General features: G+C 41.5%; 2 protein-coding genes across 8 annotated transcripts in view; both read left to right on the top strand.

Annotated features, from left to right (window-relative positions):
- LOC108251146 (nucleolysin TIA-1-like) overlaps positions 1-10,611 on the top strand; it is a 19,466-nt gene extending 8,855 nt beyond the window's left edge. The window contains exons 5-12 of one of the 2 annotated variants that reach the window (XM_017441339.3): positions 2,626-2,713; positions 3,171-3,246; positions 3,382-3,487; positions 4,933-5,031; positions 5,115-5,199; positions 5,334-5,475; positions 5,585-5,730; positions 7,767-10,611. In XM_017441339.3, coding sequence (XP_017296828.1) covers positions 2,626-2,713; positions 3,171-3,246; positions 3,382-3,487; positions 4,933-5,031; positions 5,115-5,199; positions 5,334-5,475; positions 5,585-5,730; positions 7,767-7,905 — 881 coding nt within the window. In that variant the 3' untranslated portion in view covers positions 7,906-10,611. Of the gene's footprint in view, positions 1-2,625; positions 2,714-3,170; positions 3,247-3,381; positions 3,488-4,932; positions 5,032-5,114; positions 5,200-5,333; positions 5,476-5,581; positions 5,731-7,766 lie in introns of both variants that reach the window. The other variant, XM_017441338.3, reaches the window with a different exon arrangement.
- Positions 10,612-11,817: 1,206 nt separating this feature from the next.
- lg14h2orf42 (linkage group 14 C2orf42 homolog) overlaps positions 11,818-21,147 on the top strand; it is a 17,695-nt gene continuing 8,365 nt past the window's right edge. For 2 of the 6 annotated variants that reach the window (XM_025002876.2, XM_025002877.2), the window contains exons 1-5: positions 11,818-11,954; positions 12,844-13,955; positions 14,794-14,925; positions 15,042-15,134; positions 16,794-16,898. In XM_025002876.2, coding sequence (XP_024858644.1) covers positions 12,890-13,955; positions 14,794-14,925; positions 15,042-15,134; positions 16,794-16,898 — 1,396 coding nt within the window. In that variant the 5' untranslated portion in view covers positions 11,818-11,954; positions 12,844-12,889. The remainder of the gene's footprint in view (positions 11,955-12,843; positions 13,956-14,793; positions 14,926-15,041; positions 15,135-16,793; positions 16,899-21,147) is intronic. The other 4 variants (XM_017441341.3, XM_017441342.3, XM_017441343.3 and 1 more) reach the window with 4 other exon arrangements.

Genomic DNA, 21,147 nt, shown 5'->3' on the forward strand with positions numbered 1-21,147 from the left:
CGTCCCACCGGGAGGAGGCCCAGAGGAAGACCCAGGACACGCTGGAGGGACTATGTTTCTCGGCTGGCCTGGGAATGCCTTGGGATTCCTCTGGAGGAGCTGGCCCAAGTGGCTGGGGAGAGGGAAGTCTGGGTCTCCCTGCTTAGGCTGCTGCCCCCGCGACCCGACCCCGGATAAGCGGAAGAGAATGGATGGATGGATGGATGGATGGATGGATAGATACAAACAAGGAGTCTGAGAGAACACAGTAAAACATGTTGACACTGTTTAAACCAATCTGTGATCCTCTTTTTGATTTATGACATCTTTATTTACAATGATATTTAAGATGAAGGCTTTTTTATTATTTATGTAATCACGTATTCAAGTATTGAGAGGCATCTTTAAATTCAACACCAGTCAGAAGGCTGTTTTAAAATAGTTATTTTTTTGTTTTTTTAACAGACTGTAGAGAACATTATGAACATAATTAGATGTGAGCAGCTTGTTTAATGACACTGTATGAAGTTCCTCACACAAATATGTGCTGTTTACTGGAAGCAGAGGTTTCCTCCCTAAGAGACAGGTTTACAGTGTTTATAAAAAGTATTTATTAAAACTGCCAAAAACCATGTGGAAGCTTGAGTCATGTGACTGACCTGAGTCTGTGTAGGTTCAAAATTTAACGGAGTTTTTTTTACAGAAGGCGTTTAGGTGGAAACACAGTGCGTAAAAAAACTTATTTACCCCCTTGGATGTTTAAGGCTTTTATTTAATGTCATGAACCAATCATGGTCAATATAAATTGACCTTCTTTACAAAAAGTAAAAAAAGCAAAACCTTTAATTTAAAAGTGAAATCAAATTTGTACAAAGTAATACCAGTTAAATTGAAATATTTGATGTAAAATAAGTAGTTGCATAAATAGTCACCCCCTTTTTTAAAGTGACTGTCCTAATTAAACTCAGAGAAAAGATTCATGAAAAGTACAATTCGGGATGGATACATAAGGATTTCCAAGGCCCTAAACATCCCCAGGAGTTCTGGTAAATTCATTATCAGGGACGTGTGTAAATTTAGACCACCAAGACACCTGTGACTCTGAAGAAGCTCCAAGCTTCAGCAAGTGAGATGGGAGAGACTGAGATACAACAACTGAACCTGTTGATCAGGTTCCTCACCAGTCTGAGCTTCATGGGAGAGAGGCAAAGAGAAAGACACTGTTGCTGAAAACTTATTAAATCTTGACCAGAGTTTCTAAACAATCTAGACAAACTCTAGGTTTACAGCCAACAGCCAATATCTTTTCTTTTAAATGAGCAGAAAGTTTAGGTGGACAACTGAACAATAGCCTGGAGCAGCAGGTGTGGTCATGGAAGGGGGGAAACCCCATCTCCTTTATTTAATTTTTAGGCATTTAAACCATATTTACAGTATGACATAAAAATGTAGTGGTTTTGACGTGTGACTTTTTAACATCATGGTCTTCCATGACACTGGTAACTGGACCGCGTTTAGTGTAATCTGAATGGTTGTGTAAAGGTTTATTAAAAAATCTTTTGTACTAACCGCTGTGAAACGTTGAAGATTGGAGTTGTAATCTTAGCTGTGGTCGAACTAGTTGTTAGCTCAGTAGTCCTGTCTGGCATCAGTTTTAAAGTCTGTTTCTCTAAAACTGATGTTGTTCAAGATGCTATCTACAGCAGGTAAGATACTATTTACAACTTCTGCACAGAAACCCATTTCAGGGTGTCCAAACTTTTCTTTTAACTTGAGTTCTTGAGATCATCTCAGAGCCCCCATTTTAAATTGTGATTTAAAACCCACAGTGGGGTCCCAAATTCAACTTTGGGAACCACTCCACTTCATGGCAGTCTACATCAAGACTCAATCTCTTAAATGGAAATACTCCGGAGGGTTCCAGGGGTGCACAGGAAACCTACTGTCATGCCAAAAATGTTGATGAAACAAATATTAGGTTTGTTTGTTTATTTTATTTTTTTTTGTTGAAGGGAGGAGGAAGAGATTTCCCTCACATCTGTGATGTTTTGTGGTGTTATTAACACCTATGTCTGTACAGCTAAGGAGTAAGGGAGTATTTAAGAAACAACCTAAATCCTTACACTCACTGGTGCATCGTAAACTTTGAGATAGGCGAGCCTGTGATTGGAAAGTTGAGGGTTTGAATCCCCATACCGGCACAAAACTTTGGGTGGGGAAGGCGAGGAGCCCACATCTGCCTCCACCCTCATAAGTTCCAATGTGAGCCCTTGAGCAAAGCGCTTACCTTCCAGCTGCACCCTGGGCAGCCCTAGATATCACCCCTCTGCTCCACGTGAGTGATGGGAAAAATGCAGAAAATGAAGTTCCTCACTGGGAATTAAAAGAGTATGATATAAACCTAGAAGTGTATGAACTGTTTAATTTCCTGATTGGCCTGTTAACAAATGTTCAGAGTTGTTGGACTTCTTATTGTGGAGCTGCTCAGGTAAAGATTCCTCCTGATTGTGTAGAATATTGTAGCGTTGCAGTGTAAAAAAGATTTATGGAAAATATTATTAATTTGCTTTATTATATTTTTTTAACCAAAGGGTTTCTAAAAATATTTCAAGTAATGTTTGTGAAACTAATTTTTTTTCTTTTTAGGTCACTTCCATGTTTTTGTTGGAGATTTAAGTCCTGAAATCACCACAGATGACATAAAAGCAGCATTTGCTCCATTTGGGAAAATATCGTAAGTGTATTCTACTGTTTTTTTTTGTCCTGTTTGTTTTTTTATTGTTAAAAAACAAAATAACAATACATCAGGACGGGTCCCATCAAAGATTCTTTTTGATTTTTAAAAAAATTGATTTAAACTTTACCGCTCACCAGAAAGTCGATTTCTGACTCACTATACTTCCAATGATGTTGAATTACAGAAAAACTTGGCGTTTACTCGTTTTAATGTAGATATCTGGATAATCCAGTTCTTCTTGTTAAAAATAATACACGATTGATTCAGCCTTGAGACAAAATAAAATGGTAACAGTTTAAAACTAATAAATTGTTTATGATTTTGTGTTCAGTCTTGAGTTTAATGTTAATAGCAGTTCTTATCACCACAGACGAAAATGTTTTTGGTAGTGTTTTAGTGTTTATATATGACGGTACTTAAGGGATTTGATGGTTTTGTTGGTGTTTGTATGCAGGGATTGTCGAGTGGTGAAAGACATGGCCACAGGTAAATCTAAAGGCTATGGCTTTGTCTCCTTTTTCAACAAATGGGTAAGTGTCTCGCCACTAACCATATAGACAGGAAAATGTTTCCAGACTGTAACTGTTGTCTTGCTTAGAAACGGGATTTACGATCATCTTCATTATAATTGATTATTAACTTTTGTTTGTTCTTTGTGTTTTTAGGATGCAGAGAATGCAATTCAGCAAATGGGAGGACAGTGGCTGGGAGGAAGGCAGATCAGAACCAACTGGGCCACAAGGAAGCCTGCTCCTAAAACTACTAATGAGCGTAAGTTTGCAGAGATTGATGGCTCTTAGTTTGAAGTCACAAATGCCAGTGCTTCAAATACTTTACAAAAAAAATTAGGACACCCCTTCAAGATGTTAATACATTATCAGTTGTTGCAAATCTATTTTATGTGCCATTTTTTAAAAATGTAAAACATTGTCAGTGGTCCTGAGAGGCTGCTGATTGTGTCCATCCACCAGTTGAGTAAATATTTGGAATGGCGAGACCTGCTGATCAGGTGGACTGAAACATTCAGCAGCCTGGGCACCATCGGCAGGAACACGGTCTATCCATGCTCAGCACACATACAGTTGTGTAATAGCACAGATGTTGTTCGGTTAAGAAAACACTGACAAACTAAACAGACAGTGTTTAATATTAGCTAATGTAGGGTTATTTCATCATTTAAGCTTTTAAAAAGATAAAAAACAAGCACTTCTTTGGCTAGCTATTAGCCAACCTTGAACAAAAACTTTTCACCATACCCCTTGCTCTTCGACTGATTTCATGTCCCGAAAAGGTACTGACTATGGATAACTATGTATTTAACAGAACATCACTTCTAAAATGGCTAAACTATCCCTTTAAGAAATGGGGTAAACAAATACATCTTTATTATGTATAAAGCTATAGAGTATATTTTAACATCTGTTTGTGTAACCTAAGCTTAAACTTCTTTTATAAAGTCAACCAAAAATACAATTTGTAGCAACATAGGACCATAGAGTCTGGATCAGTGTATAGATCGGTGACCTCTGCCCGATATCTGACCCAAGAATGACACCAGTATCAGAGGCTGCACTGAGACTGGATCAAAACAGTCCCAAATCTATGTGTCAGCAGCTGAAACTAGCTAATGATCACTGTAGTAATTTTCTAGTGCTGGAAACTACAGTTCCTTGCAAAAGTATTCACTCCCATGGTCCTTTTATGCTTTAATTGCTGTCATAAATCAATCATGATCACTATAAATTGGCTTTCTTTGAAAAACGTATATTAAAAAAACAAAACAGGAGGGAAAGCTAGGGGCGATATTTTAGCATCATTAAAATAATTTAAAATTACAACTGCATTGCTCAAATGAGATAATCCGTTTTTATGTTTGCTAATGCTTAATTGAAATTAGGAACCAATAAGTGATCTGATTTGACCCATGAAATACAACAAATATTAGTACATTTATAGGTCATTTAAACTGAGTGAACAGTAGAAAAATGAACAGCAAATCAAATGGTGACTTAAAAGACTGTATTAAGACAGTTTGAATTTGGACCAGAAAACAGGAAAAAGTATTTACTTTGTTTCTCTGTTTCTCTCTCTCTCTGGTCCCAGAAAATTTTGATAAACAGTTTTAAAAACAAATTGGAAAATGTTTTGTTCAGTTCGTGGTAATTGACCAATATAATGCCAGGGCTAACGCAATCTCTGTTCTTCTCGTTTATTAGCAACCAACACCAAGCAGCTGTCTTTCGATGAGGTGTTGAACCAGTCCAGCCCCAGTAACTGTACAGTTTACTGCGGAGGCGTTACAAATGGTCTAACAGGTGAAGCATAGTTTAACATCATGGTGCAATTTAAAAGCACTGTCAATAACATTAAAATCTCATTCATTTTTTTTTATTCACAGAGCAAATTATGAGACAAACCTTCTCACCTTTCGGGCAAATAATGGAAATCCGTGTTTTCCCAGAGAAAGGCTACTCGTTTGTGAGGTAAACAGACTTTCAGACCAGCCTCATGTCACAGAACGGACTGTATGAAGAGGACTTTGTTAGAGAGACATGACGTCTCTGTAGGGTAACTTGATTGAAGTCGGACTAATATCTCAGCTTGTGTCTTTTCTCAGGTTTAACTCCCACGAGGCAGCAGCTCATGCTATAGTTTCTGTCAACGGCACTTCCATAGAGGGCAATGTTGTGAAGTGTTACTGGGGCAAAGAAACCACAGACATGGTCCAGGGCCCCATACAGCAGGTACAAATGGCACAGGTACGAAGACTCTTTGTCTGCAGGTTGTTTTTGTTAATTTAAATAATTTATGTGATGTCAGTGCAGTGTCATAATCTGCTTCTTAAAATATTTATCTATACATCAGCAGAACACGTTGAGCTTTGCAGCACAGCCCTACAATCAGTGGGGTCAGTGGTACAGCAACACACAACAGATTGGTCAGTATGTCCCCAATGGATGGCAGGTCCCGAGCTATGGTGTCTACGGACAGACCTGGGATCAGCAGGGCTACAAGTAAGTGCAAAGGAGTGATTTTTTTTTTGTTTTTAAATTGGTGGGCTCCAGGTTTGTGGATGTCAGTGTTGTGTGACTACACTCAGACTTTAGATAAAATACCACATTTGACAGCATATATCTACATGCACATATAAAATGATTTTGATCAAACCCTTCAGATCTTTTACTGAGGGCACATTCCATACTGTACTACATGCCTTCATTGACTATACTCTATGGTTGCTTTTGCACTGCTGAGAGAAACATTGATCTGAAGCAAGATACATGTATTTTTTTTAATTCAGTTAAATAAATTTAAGTGTTTCATATTTGCATGTAATTCCAAAAAAGTTGGGACATGTTTACCACTGTGAATCATTCCCTCTTTTAACAATCCTTGGCTTCAACCAGCGATTCGTGCAACAGTGTTTTGCACAGCCGATCTTTGAGAAACATATTAGTTTTGTGAGCACAGCCTGCAAAACTGGATTGTAGTGATTGGATGTTCGAGATTTCTTTGATAAAATAATAAAATAACCATAAAGAATCCCCAAAAGGCCAATGCGTACTAGAAATTCTGAAAATTCGCAGACAGGCGTGTCAGAAACAAAACATAGTTTCTGTGTCACGGGCAGCAGCTCCAGAGGGGAGCACACATTTGCAAATCATGCAGGTACATGTTCAGTGGTAATTGTAGGCGACTGAAAAGAAATCTAAAAATCACTTTCCTACTGCATCGTACATTCCAGGTTGTTAAAACAAAACAAACCAAAAAATGTGACGTTAGAAGGAGGAGTAGGAGGAAAAACGAGCAGCTGCACCCACCTCCTCCTGCAAGACAAATGCAGTTAAATAAATAAAAAAATACCGCACGGTGAGAAGAATCTGGAAATCTTACCCTTTTACATGCTGATCAGTCCAGGTCCCACCGAGGGTTTAGCAACACCACAGTTACTGGATATCATACCTGATCCTGAGAACATTGACCTTCACTCAAACTCTGGAAGTTGTTGCAGCTGCAGTTTTCTCATGTGTCACTTTGCTAGAAAGTTTCATTCCAAGCTATTAAACACGCTGCACTGTGTTAAAGTAAACGTGTGTTAATGGGAGCAGCTGAAGATACCGACAGACACTGCAGCTCACACAGAATCAGTTTTATCCCCTTTAAGTTCAGTCGCTGAGGGGAAAAATGACTGTGTTGCAATCAGGGATAAAACCACAGAAGAAAAAAGCTTTTACTTTAGGATCCCTCTGTTCAGAAGCTGTATAAACTCTGTTGTGTGTGTTGATGTGACAGCACCAGATCAGATGTGTGTGAGTTACCACTGATATACTAAGATTATTTGTGTGCCACAATGTGAGAAATGTCCAGCTGAACATAATATGTATATCATCTATGAGTCAAAAAAATATCTCCAGCAGACACATCAACATCTAATCCATTCAGTGTAAACGGATTTGAACTGAAATTTTGTAGATTTATTTCTACATTTTATAATATATTTATTCTCATATGTGAATGTAACTCAGTCTAGTTTTAAATTTCGGTTTTGTACCCTTGTGGTGTAGTACATTTAAAAGGTGGGTGTAATTTGAATTTTTAGGCCATTTTCAAGCAGCCAGTCTAGCAAAATACAAACAGCCTTTATTAGAAACAATTACGGTAAATGGAAGAAAATTTATTTAGTTACCCCAAAAATGGTCCACTAGTTGTAGACTATCAGCCCAACCATGATGTTTGTTCATTATTAAAAGCTCTCTGCCAATCTGCCAATCCAAAAATTTACACCCACATTGGATGACCTTCATTAGACAAACATGCTTAAATTATCTCAGAGTGACTGAACCTGAACTCTTAAGTCTCCAAAACCCCTCCACCCACACAATTATTAGATGTTTAATAATGGTTTCACTGTTTGAAGACAACTTATGTAAGCGTTATTTAGTCGGAACCAGTAAATGGGTTAACTCTTTTCATTGAATGCGTCTACTGTCTGCATTTATTATTCACACTGAATGTTTTTTTTGTTTGTTTTTTTTCTGTTTTCTTGAAGTCATTTACATGCTGGAGCTGGATGGACGGGCGTGGGTGCTGTCAGTAACGGAGGCATGGTGGAGCCCGGGCAGGGGGTCAACGGGACGATGCTAACCAACCAAGCAGGCATGAGCACTACTGGCTACCACACCCACTGATCACAGTCTCCCTGTCTTAGCGTCCGAGGCCTCAAGGATGATACTCTGCTGGGGAAGGAGCGCATCAGATGTGCTCCGTCTGTCACGTCACAAAAGTACCCTGTTAGTGAAGCTGGAACATCATGTTAACAGCCCCAAGCCTCACCCACTGCCCAAACCTGCAAATTTAAAGAAAACTAGTCACCCTTTAACACACTTAAAGCTACTGCTAATGCACCTTGCATTATTGGGCCCATTTTGTACTGTTTGGTGTGTTACTGGCCAAATGTAAATTATACAGTGTGTAAAGATAATTCTAGCACAGGAAATTTAATCTAAAATGAAACAAATGCTCAATGAATTAAAACATCAGCTTTTTTTGTTTATTTGTTTTCAGCCCCTGAAAGCCAAAGAGCAAGGGTAGAATTTTATATCAATATTTAACAATCACACAGGGCCATGAGGCATTTATCTCTGCCACAGAAAGCACTCTGTAGTCCACAGTATTGGAACACAGCCACAAGACGTGTAACGACAAAGGTTTTTATTTTCTCTCCGATGGAGCCTGTCGATCTTACTGTTGCTGTCCACTGGTTGCTATAGCGACACGAGTCCGAGCGAGTTCTCAGGGTGTTGTCAAGTAATTCTGTGAAACGTAAATGCTAGCAGGTTGAGGGAAAGTGGGTACAACCAAACAATTAGATGTCAGTGCTCCTTCATCTCTCGGACTGGACTGAACGGACGAAGAATCCCATCTGTGGATAAGAAGTGTGTGTGTGTGTGTGTGTGTGTGTGTGTGTATGTGCGCGAGCTAGCGTGTGCTTATGTGTGTGCATGAACTCTGATGCTTTTACTCACCAAGACAATGTCCTGGCCATCTTCCCCTGACTCCAGAAGGACTATGCCATTATTAATTTGTTTTTGCTACAAATATGATAGAGAAAGATGCTTTCTTTCTTTTCTTTTTTTTTGGAGCAATTTAAAAATGCTGACATTGTATAAAGAACTTTTGCCTTTTGTGTTTAATTTCAATTCTGAAGGAAAAAAAAAGAGAGATGACACCATCAAATCATGTGACATGCGAGATCTTATGTTTGCTCAGACAACATTAAGTGGCTGTCAACTTTATTTTTTAAATTAGTATATCTAAAATAAAACAATTGCAGGGATTACTGCCACTCTAGCTTACTTACAGGCAGACAAATATTGCACAAATTCTTAGTTGTCTTTTCACAAAATTTGAAATACTAGAAATTATTTTGTTTTTTTTTTTTGCATTCCACTTTATTTGTGATTTTGTTTTGGAAGCCTGTTTTATGTAAATAGCCAAAACATTCTGTTGAATTGTACTAAACCTGTATAAAGACATGTTCATTAAGAAACACATGCTTGCTCCTGGTTGGGAAACCTGATTTCAGGCAGACGGCTGTTTGACAGTAGCGTCCCTGTTCAGTGATGGGTCGAAGCAGAGCAACATCTCATTCTTTCAGCCTGTTGGAGAACAAGCAGCATTGCTATGTAATGCAGAAGTCTTTAGGTCGAGCAGAAATCATAATTTATTGTTTTACTCCAACATAGTGGTTTTTCTTTTTTAGCTTTAGAAAACTCCTCATAGAGTTCAGACTTTCACAGTGTCTCTACAGACAATTTAGTGAGAAAATCCATTGTGTTGCCTTATCAGGAGAGTTACTTTTAATTTAACCAAAAACCATCTGAGAGTAGGCAGTGCCTATGAATGTTTTCAGCCTACAGTCTGGCACAAGACGTTCTGTTTATGCGTGAGTAACCTGTTTTTTTTTTTTTTTTTTTTTTTTTTTTCTTTGTCCCATTAAAACGCTGATGTTTATTACAGCCCACACTGACACTGTTTGCATCTCATCTTTGAAACCAGATGGATCTGAAGAATCAGAGAAGAGTCTGGTGTTCTTTGTAATTCACAGCAGGTTACTATGGAGGTAGAAGTCTTATTGTCCACTTAATAAATTATTTTAATCAACCATAAATTAGTTAAAGGGCCATTATAAGTGAACCTGGATCACAGTGGCTTGTAAAAGGATCCATCCTTCTTGACATGTTTTTATTTTGTTGCCTTTCAATCTGGAATTTAAATGGATGTTTATTAGTAATAATTCTTCAAAAAATACTCAATTAATGACTCAATTAAAATGGAGGGAAAACTTGTATAAATCTGAGAAGTGGGGTGTGCATGTATATTCATCCCCTTTACTTTGAATCCCCACCCATTCCCTTCAGAAGGCACATAATTCGATTGCTCACAGCTGAGTTTTATTTAACCAAGTGTTTAGGTGATCTAAACCTGTTGAAATGGTTTACTCCTGTTGTAACAACCTCCAGAATCGACACCAGTGCAACACTCCTAAGTAGTGAGGTCTACCATCAAGCAAGAGATGACATGAAGACCAAGGAACTCTCCACGCTTCTCAGAGACAAAGGTGTGAAGTACAGATCAGGAATGGAGTTAAACAAATCCCAAACTCTGAACATTCCACAGAGCTCCATTAAACCCATTATTAGGAAATGGAAAGATGATGTCACCACAGACATCTGCCAAAAGAGGGTCGTCCACCAAAGCTCAGTGGGTAAGGAGGGTGTTAACCAGAGAAAATAACCCTCATGGATCTGTGCAACTCTTCTGCAGAGATGGAAGGATCTGTCCATAGGACTGCTAGAAGCTGCTCAGAGCTGAACTTCTTGGAAGAGTGGCAGGAAAAAAAGACTGCTTAAAGTAAAAGAGTTGGAACCTTTGGAGTTTTTTCTCCAAATGTGAAAGAAGGTGCTGTGGTCAGATGAACCCCAACTATTAGGCCGTCAAAGACCACCCTGTCTGAGGCAAATCCACAGTCTCTAATGCTGAAAATCCCATCCCCACAGTGAGGCATGATGGTGGCAGCATCATAATGTTGAGCTGTTTAGGAAACTGGTCAGTCAAACAAAAAATGGATGGAGCAAAACACAGAGAAATTCTTTAGAGGAACTCAGAGAAAAATACTGAGAGAAAACTGAGTCTTCCAGAGCTTTGAAAGTGGAACAGAAGTCCACCTTCCAGCAGAACAATGAGCCTAAACACTGCTAAAGCAACGCACCACTGGTTTAAGGAGAACCACTTCACGGATGATCCAGTCATGACATGACCTTCACTAGATTCATAAGCACAACTTTGTGAATTACTGAAATAAACAATATTTTGGTTGGCAAAAAAGTTTACATGTAAAATTTTTTCATGACTATTTATTGTGAAAAAAACTCTCCCCACATTAACCTTTTACACAAGTAAGAAATACTGAAGACTAAGGTCAAATTATACGAGACAGATAAATTTGTACCTTTCGTTAGAGAAATAAAAACTCACAAAAGTGACTGAAATAATTTGAAAGTGGCAAAAGTAACAATAATTAAAATAAAAAAAAACAACTAATAAAAATCAGTCACAGCTTTTGAATTGTGGTTCAACATAGTTATTAATAATAATAATAAAACTGGAAAGCATGGTACCCCAGAGAAGACTGAAAGTAATTTGCCCACATAGACATGTTAATCAGCATCACTGGTGTCTTCAGTTGTGGAGTAAGTCTGTTTAAAGACTAAAAAGTAGTCACAGTGCAGTTTGGTATCATGGTGTGTACCACACTGAACATGTAACAGTAGCACAGAAAACTGAGGACAGTTGTCTAAGGAGCTTAGAAAGAAAATTATTTAAAAATATGAAAAAAATTTAAAGACTATAAGACCATCTCCAAGCAGCTGGATGTTTTTATATCTTTGTAAACATTAGAAATGAAGAAACCAGCTGATGTATCTCGATTTTTCGAAGCTGACGCGTCTCAACATCTTTGCTTTAGCCCCGCCTTGTATCAACTACATCTCCCATCATTCAACACTCCACACGGGCCCGCCCCGATTTTTTTTTGCCACGTGATCGTCAGCGTCCAATGGAGAGTGTCGTTACAGGCGCAATGCGGGTATCTGGATGTAAGGAAGAATGGCGACGGTCGAGAGGGTTCAGGAGGCCAGAGTGAAGCCGAATTGGACCAAACAGAAGCGGATTATTGGTAGTTTGAACATTTGTTTTGAAAATATTCATAGAACTGTGTGTGCAATGTATGGTGTGTTTACAACCAGGGCTGTGTTGGATTTAAACTCGCGTTTGTTACATTTGAAGTACTTAGAAACACTTGAACTCATAGGTGTGTGCTAACAATATTTTTAAAATAGGTTTATGTTAAAGCACGATTTCAACTGAAAGAGCTTTAAAGGGTCTTTCAGATTATGTCTAAGTTAAAAAATAGGGAAGTTGTAGCGTTTTAAAATAAAAATGGGGAATAGTTAATGTCCTCAATGCCCACTGAACCAAAAAAAAATGGTCACAAAAATTGTCCTTGCCATAAAACTTTAAACAAATGTTCTTTAATAAATGTTCAAAAGCTTTTTCAGTGGTTAGAATAATATTAATCACTTATTTTTAAATTTAATAATAACTAGTAATAAACCTTTATTCTTCCCATAGATTGAGTTTTTTAATGCAGAATATTATATTGTCAAATACCATTTCAACATTTTGCTCGTGGGAAAAAAGTATGTTCTGACAAATCAAATTGGTAGATTTTTTGATTATAGTTACGTGTAAACAAAAACTAATAGTCTGTTGAGTTAAAAAACCTTTTCACCTTCAGCTATCTCTGAAATAGGAAGTAAACAACTAGCTGATAAATGGCCTTCTGGGTACTTGTCCTGTATGTGATCATTACAGATTCTTATTATTCCAAGAAAAACTTTTTAAAATTTCATTTCTTTTAAGGAATGGTCCTGCCAGATAGGAAATTTGCCATAATTGCAGCTGAGAGTAACATAACTAGAAATGGTGTCCTTTTAACTCAAGTTCTAGTTGGTACAATAAAAAGTGTGGTATACATTAAAGCTTTCTTTTCCTTTTTTATCAAGGCTTGAATCCCTTCAATTCCTGAAGTTGTTATTGTTGAGCCCCAGAATGGATGGTGAAGTAACCCCATCTGGAATCATTTCACCCCCTTCTCCTCAAACTTCGACCAGTCAGTCCAATGTGTCTGCAAAGCAGAGAGAAAACAAAAAGCCCATGACCACAACTCCTGCCTTCCTCTCCAACCTGGGGAGGGCCACTCTTCGGGGCATTCGCAGGTGTCCTCAGTGTGGCATCTACAATGGCACCCGTGGGCTGAGCTGCAAGAACAAGGCCTGTGGGGTGTCCCTCAGAAATGCCTCATCGGCGGATAGAAGCAGTAAGAAGTGTGCGGTGGATGTGGTGAAGGTGATAACAGACGGGGAGGGTGTGTGTGCAAAGGAGCAGGAGGGAGGGGGGGTCCTGGATGGTGGCTCGGGTGGAGGAGCTCAGGTGTTTTCAGTGTGTCACAGAGGGAGACCGGCTGCAGCTACACAATGGGGCTTTGTTGAGCTGGTCCCCACAGATACCGCCATAGCAACTGGGGATGGGGCCACCTTGCTCACTCGCATCAACCTCGGCCGCTGCTTTCTACCCTCTTGCAGACAGGGTCAGAGGTCAAATCAGTCAGACTCAGCCGCAGCCAAACCGTCATTTGACAGCCTCTGCATCCACATCAAGCAAGCTATAGAGTGTCAGAGCAGCACAACGCCTCTGACTTTGAAAAGCTCTGTGTTGGAGGGTTTACAGGTTTCCATTCAAGCCAGAGAGGAGCTGTGGAGGCTGGCCACGCAGTCCCCCGGGCCCCTCGTGCAGCGGGTTTCCAAAGACACTATGGTGGTAAAGTGCCATACAGATTCCCACCATCCTCTGGGCCTGCTCCATCTTACTGTTGGTGCAGGCGGACTGTCGGAGACTCAGAAGAGCGAGAGGAGTGTGTTTCACTGCTCCTGCCAGAATAACTCAAGAAGAAATAAACCTGGCGTGGATGGAGCAGGTGGACCCATTGGTTCCAACCCTCCTCCATATTTGGTCTCGTTCCAGCCTTGCCTTCACTTCTACGCCTGTGTGTGCGCCTTCACAAGCAATGAGAAGCTGGCCTCAGAGTTCGCAGCTTTCATCAACTACACTTCCAGTGGTAAAGTAACCAGTTTGATTGTTTCAAACTAATTTTAAAGATACGGACTGCAAAATAGGATCACATTTGAGCTAAAGTGATCTTGATACATTTTAACTCTGTTTCTATCATGTAAAGGTACATTTATGATGACCACAGCTAAGCAAAACACATTTTCAGAATTTTATTTAAAGTATTCTCCCTCACAAAACATGTTGAATAAACAATATACAGTATTATGAATGGAACAAAAACAAAAAATTTAACAATTATTCAAATAAATGACATATCATAGAAAAATGTTAACCAAAAAAACAAAAAACAACTACTACTTCGAATGTTTCTATAAATGAAAAAAGCAAAACGAATGGCCAAGTATTCCTTGCAGGAATGCATATTGCCTACTGGTTTTAATGGCAGAGTTTTAAACTAAGATGATTATTTGCTAAAAAATTGCAAAAGTTGCAGCCATTTTGGTCAAACCGTAGAAAAAACTTTCACAAAATCTGTAAAATTGACTGAGTGAAGCCATTTTTGTGTTTGCTAATGCTGATTAGCTGTGGTGGCCATCTTGAATTGGGTTGACTCCAAAAGTTTGTCTAATGATTACTTTTTGAGACTTTCATCAAAATCTGTATAGTTGTTCATGAGATATTTTGCTAACATGACAGACAAACACACACATGCATACACACACAGAAACTGAGAAAAATTATATTGACTGCTTTTAGGTTTTTGGTTGCGGGCGTTTAAAAAAATATGTTTCTTTTTTAGGCAGATGTATGTTTTTATTTATATGTTGAAGCAGCAGACATTTTCTCATGCCATCTGTTATCTGTTTCTGTTTTCCTCCCCTCAGGTGTGCAGCAGAATGCTCTCAGTGGAGTATCTGTCGATGAGAAACCTCTGCAGCAGGCTGAACTCATGAACTCTCATCATAAAGCCAAGAAGCACCGCTCGGGTGAAGCTGCATCTGGTGGTTTCTTCATGAGTACCTTAAAACATTACGCTCAAAAGATCTTTCTCTGATAAACGTTGGTCTCACTCTTCCACTGTGCTGCTTTCTCTTTCTAAGCTGTTCTTTAACTTTGTGCCTCTGCCTCTCAGCGGCCTCTCTCCCTATGATGGGGAAAGATGGGGCGCTGGCCTCCAGCCCAAGGAAAGCCACTCAGAGGAAAACTGGTGGGCTGAAGGCTGCAGGTGCTGCCTGTCTCACCACTGAACCTTTTCACCTTTCTGCTTTCTACCTGTTTCAGTTTTTAACAATTGCTTTGGCATAATGCTGGAAACTGAGCCCCCTTTTTTTCAAAACACTTCACATAATTAGCAGAACACCCCAGATCATTAGCAAAATGAAACACCTTTGTCTTTTGTTGCTGTATCAAACACACATTATTCAGATTATCTGATTCTTTTTTTCTCTTTTTTTAAAACATTTACACACTGATATGCAGTGATGTAACATAATATTGAAGTATTTATTATAAAGTACATTATGTGTGTAATATTTGGCATTTCCTTAACTTTCATATTGGCCAAGTTTTTAAATTTCTGTTTTACAAGAACAGCATAATAGAATGTCTTAAATTATTTTATGGCTTTTGGTTTTAGTGTGCCACCCCAGGAGTTTCAGAAGCTCCCATATCTCTGTTAAAACATTTCTGGAGGCGTCACTGCTAATATGCTAAACCTGAAACACTGGTAGCACTTTTACTTTCTTCCTGATCAGTTTAAGTGAGGTTTACAGAAAAAGTACAAAGAAGAATTCCCAGAGCAGCACCACACAAGACCATTGCTGCAGACTGATGAAAAATATTGATTGTATTTATTACCACATTCTCAAGTTTTGAATCTGGCATCATCTTTTCACCTAGCTGGATCTGGCCATAAGATTTCATCAGCATCACAGGATATGTCCTCATTGCAAAGCAAAGTGGGATTGTTTGTCCAATCCATCCCTGCATAGATGCTGCATCAGCATAAAGCTTAAACCTGACTAGTGTGTTTGAAGTTAAGCACACACCTGGTGGGTGTTTAACTAGTTGGTTCACAGGTGTGGTAATTTGAAAAGCCAGCGCTTTGAAATAACAAGAAGTGACATTATGACATCCATCCATTTTCTTTTACACGCTTCTCCTTTCTGCGTCGCAGGGAGCTGGTGCCTATCTCCAGCAGTCACTATGTGAGAGTCGGGGGACACCCTGGCACAGGTCGCAAGTCCATCACAGGGACACATACAAACAACCATTCACACTCTCACTTAGGGACAATTTAAGAGTTACAAATTAACCTAACATGTATGTTTTTAGTCCCCGAGAGTAAACTGGAGTACCTGGAGTAAACCCATGTGAACACATGGAGAACATGCAAACTCCACCCAGTAAGACCCCAGGTCAGGAAGTGACCCTGCAACCTTCTTGCTATACCACTGTCCACTGTTCCACCATACATTAAGATATATTTTTGTCTAAAGTAGATAAATGTGTTTAGTGTTTTGCAAAAAGTGTGGGGCTGACATTGTGCTTCTAGATGTGCAAATCTGAGCTGTTTTTTCGGTTCTTGAGTGAAAAGTTTTGCTAACAGGAAAAATAAATATATGAAAGCAGTTGCTAAAACAACTAAAGACGCTTACATCATCTAAGACGTGTTCTTCATCCCTCCTCTGTCTAATCCTGCAGCACTAATCCTGCTGCAGAGCAGACACACTGTGGCATGTTTTACAATTAATATTAATAATTATAATAATAATAATTAGTTGCTGACAAATTATTTACAGGCCTCTTAATGAAACCTGACAGGCTAATTTAAAAGGTAAATATCTGAGTTTGATCCTCTAATCCACGTGTGTTTTTTTCTCAGTGAGTGTTCAGGTTGTGGATGAGCGCACAGTGACGATGGGCTTCTATCAGTGGTTGGCCGGTGTGACTGAGAGGATCCATCAGACGATGCACTACCAGTTTGATGGTAAATCCATGAAAACTGAAGTCTGTTTAAAAGGGGAACTGTAATTCCATCATTTCTTGACATGAGAGAGTTTTAGTTTCAAACTCTGGCATCAATGGAGAGATTCCTTCATGAAATGCTAGGTCTTTAATTAATAAATAAACTGAGTTCTAAACAAATTGGAGATAAACAATCATTTCAGTGATGTGTACGTTTCAGAGCCAACCAAGTTACTATCAGAACTTTAGTGCTTCAAAACTTACAGCCATTTTCCATCAATAGCAGCTAATATGCTATTTTCATCCATTTATGACTACTGTTTCTTATTCTAACTTCGCTCGGTGTTTCACTATGGGAATCGCCTCAGCATGACCAATTACGGAAGCTCCAATGACATCACGTCTGTCTGCGACAGACAGGTTGAGCCGTGACTGTGGCTCCACCCACCATTCAATATCACGGCCAACCTACCCCTCTCAACTCATTCTCGCTTTCTTCCCGTGAGATCTACATCTAAGCTCCCTCAGTGCACCCAGGCTAGCTTAGCTCTGCTCAACGGTTCGTAGGCGCTCCGTAACAAGACGCCGCTGAACGCAGCACTAGGATTGGCTTGGAGTGTGCTGGGTAAGTGCTTCGTAAGAAGCATTTTGAAACTATTCAAGTGTTAAGGCAGCTAACGCGTAAAGGTAGGTTGCTTACTCGGTTTTAATTAACAGAGTAGCTAACGTTTGGGGTGGCTAAGCTAACGCGTAAAGGCGGGCTTGGTAACTGCTTAGCGGTACATCGTTAGCATTAACAGTCGGTGAAGTTCAGCTAACGTGTCGCGGCGAGCGAACTTTATCCTCGGTGTTATAGCTAACGTGTCAAGACGAGCTATAGCAAGCTATCGGCATGGCTACGGCTCCCACTCCCGCCAAAGGGTCGGAACCGAAGGCTAAAGATGCTGCACCCCGCCTGTGCCCAGCGTCATGCAGGGCCTCCATTTCGGGCAGGGACCCACACCCGATGTGCATCGCCTGCATGGGCGCTAAACACACTCAGGCATCGCTGGCTGACCCTCATGGGTGCCAGCATTGCTCGTCGATGCCGGAAAAAATCCTGGAAATGCGGCTAAGAGTAACCGTAGCTAACAGCCAGGACCCCTGTCTCTTTTCACCAGCAGCTGTTACGGCGGGTGAAAACCATCAATCGCTAGCCTCTAAGAGCTGGGCGGACATAATGGAGGAGGAGTCCCCGCCCATGCCCCCTCTGTTTGAGGGTCTCATGGAGAGCGGGGAACTCGAGACGGGCATCGAGGAAACGGACGGTGACGCAAACTCCGACCTCCTCGAACTGGAAGACGAGGAAGATGACGTCTTCCCGGCTCAACCGTCCAGGCCGCCCAGCGGAGCCGAAATCGCCTCCCTTTTGGACAGCGACCTGTACAATGTGTGCAAACGGGCTGCTTTAAAGCTGAACATCCCCTGGCCAGCAGCCCAGGATGCAGGCGATACAGAACGTGACTTGTATGATGGCAAAAGACTTCCACCAGTCTTACCATCAACAAAACAGCTTTTACCAGCTGTCCCAGCCTGCATGAAAGAAGTGAGCCGTTTCTGGTCTAGCCCATATAAGAGCAAGCTCCCCACCAAGGGCTTCTCTAAGCTAGAGATACAAGGCATGGGTGAGTTGGGGCTGGCCGAACCCCCAACTGTGGAGCCTTCAGTGGCTTACCATCTTCACCCTAACCGCAGATCCGTGTCAGCATCCTCAAGCATCTCGCTTCCAGGTAAAATAGATCGCCTCACCGCATCTATTTACCAGCGAATGTACAGGTATGCTGCACAGTCAGTGTGCTCGCTTAATGCAGTTACACTATTGTCTGCCTACCAAGGTGAAATCTTGGAGGAGATGGGTCGTCAGCTGGACTCGGGGACACCAAACCCCACCCTTTGGGATGAGATTTGTGCGGTGAACGATCTTATCCTGCGCTCCTCCAGAGGTGCGGTTCAAGGTTGTGGTCGTGTCATGGGACTGGCAGTCTCAGGGGAGAGGGCCCTCTGGCTGAACCTGTCAGGCCTGAGTGACACCCAAAAAGCTGAGATCATGGATTCAACCTATGATCCATCAAAGGGTCTTTTTGGCCCCTCCCTGGAGAAAATGAAGCCCCCCACAAAAAAAGAAGAAAATATCAAAAATAAATCCATGTCACCCCCCTCTGTACCCAGCAGAGGGAGCTGGCGCTCTTGGCATGAGAGCAGAGGCCAGCAGTACAGAGGTGGTGACGTCACTCAACATGGCCGGCCGGCTCTCTGCTCAAGCAGAGGAGTGGCGCGCATATGCAGTCTCCCCGTGGGTTTTGGCCACAATTTCCAGGGGTTACAGACTGCAGTTCGCTGTGAAACCTCCGAGGTTCAGCGGAGTGCTTGTTTCGGTGGCCAACGGGGATTCGGGGCATGTCCTGGAGGACGAGATCTCATCCCTGTTAGCTAAACAAGCAATCAGAGTGGTACCGGAAGAAGAAGTTCGTCAAGGCTTCTACTCACGCTATTTTCTCATTCCAAAGAAAGACGGCGTGTCATTACGACCCATACTGGCACGGTATCATCCAGGGTTACCCTGACAACAGATGCGTCCATGACTGGTTGGGGTGCAACCATGATGGGCAGAGCTGTGAACGATATATGGTCGGGAAAAATGGCGCGGCTCCACATCAACATGCTGTAACTACACGCTGTATTCCTAGCTTTGAAGCATTTCATGCCGTTGAGGGTTGGCCACAGTGGTGGCGTATATCAACCGTCAGGGCGAGACCCGATCAATTCAACTACACAAACTGGCCAGAGAAATACTCATATGGAGCAGCACCAGATTTCTATCTGTGCATGTACCAGGAATTCTGAACAGAGGGGCCGATCTGTTATCCAGAGGCACCCCTCTTTTCGGAGATTGGGAGCTGCACCCTCAAGTGGCGGAGCAGATCTGGCAGAGATACGGCCGGGCTGCCGTAGATCTCTTCGCCTCAAGGGAAAACGCTCATTGCCCACTGTTTTTCTCCCTCTCGGACCGAGACGCACCACTGGGCGTGGACGCGCTGGCTCACACATGGCAGAATGTGTTGCTCTATGTGTTCCCCCCTCTGAGTCTGATATCCCCAACTCTAGTCAGAGTGAGGGAGCAGGGCCTGTCTTTAATTGTGGTGGCCCCGTGGTGGCCATCAAAGACCTGGGTGGCAGAAATAATTCAGGTTCTGTCAGCACAACCATGGCCCCTTCCCAATCGCAGGGACCTTCTGTCTCAAGCTCAGGGGAAGATTTATCATCCACATCCAGATCGTCTGGCTCTCTGGGCCTGGCCCATGAAAGGTGGAACCCAAATGTGGCTGGTCTCCCGCCAGAGGTCATTGACACCATCCAGAATTCAAGGGCTCCTTCAACTCGCTCTCTTTATAATAGTAAATGGCGAGTTTTTGAGGAATGGTGTGTGGAGAGACAGGCTATCCCTTTTCAGTGTTCAGTGGTGGAGGTCCTCTGCTTTCTGCAGAGCTTGTTGGAAAGGGGCAAGGCCTTTTCAACTATTAAGGTTTATTTGGCTGCAATCTCAGCTTGTCATGTGGGATTTGGTGATAAACCTGTGGGGCAGCACCCGTTGGTGTGCCGTTTCATGAAGGGGGCTCGACGTAAACTGCCCACCTCCAGGCCTTTTGTGCCATTATGCGACCTGACTCTGGTACTAGAGGCCCTTTGTCATCATCCTTTTGAGCCGTTGGAGGGTATTGGTATGAAATTCCTCACATTGAAAACTGCACTGCTCTTAGCTTTAACTACTGCTAAGAGAGTGGGTGGGTTACACGCACTGTCCGTCAGTCCTACTTGCCTACAGTGGGCGCCGGGGCTCTCCAAAGTGTGTTTGAGACCTAACCCTGCTTTTGTGCCTAAGGTGATGGAAACATCATACAGGTGTTCAATGGTGGAACTGCCGGCGTTCCATCCACCTCCTTTCTCTTCAGCAGAAGAGGAGAGGCTTAATTACTTATGTCCAGTGAGAACTTTGAGGGCTTATGTTGACAGGACAGCTGGTTTCAGAAGAGCTGATCACCTGTTTGTGTCTTGGGCCACTTCTCATAAGGGCAAACCTATTTCCTGCCAGAGGTTAGCGCACTGGATCGTGGAAGCTATATCTTTGGCATATAGCTGCAAGGGGTCAAAGCCCCCTGATGGGCTCAGGGCCCATTCTACCAGGAGCATAGCCACTTCTTGGGCTTTGTTCCGGGGTGTGTCTGTCCAGGACA

This window comes from Kryptolebias marmoratus, linkage group LG14, assembly GCF_001649575.2.
Source record: "Kryptolebias marmoratus isolate JLee-2015 linkage group LG14, ASM164957v2, whole genome shotgun sequence".
Classification (NCBI taxonomy): domain Eukaryota; kingdom Metazoa; phylum Chordata; class Actinopteri; order Cyprinodontiformes; family Rivulidae; genus Kryptolebias; species Kryptolebias marmoratus.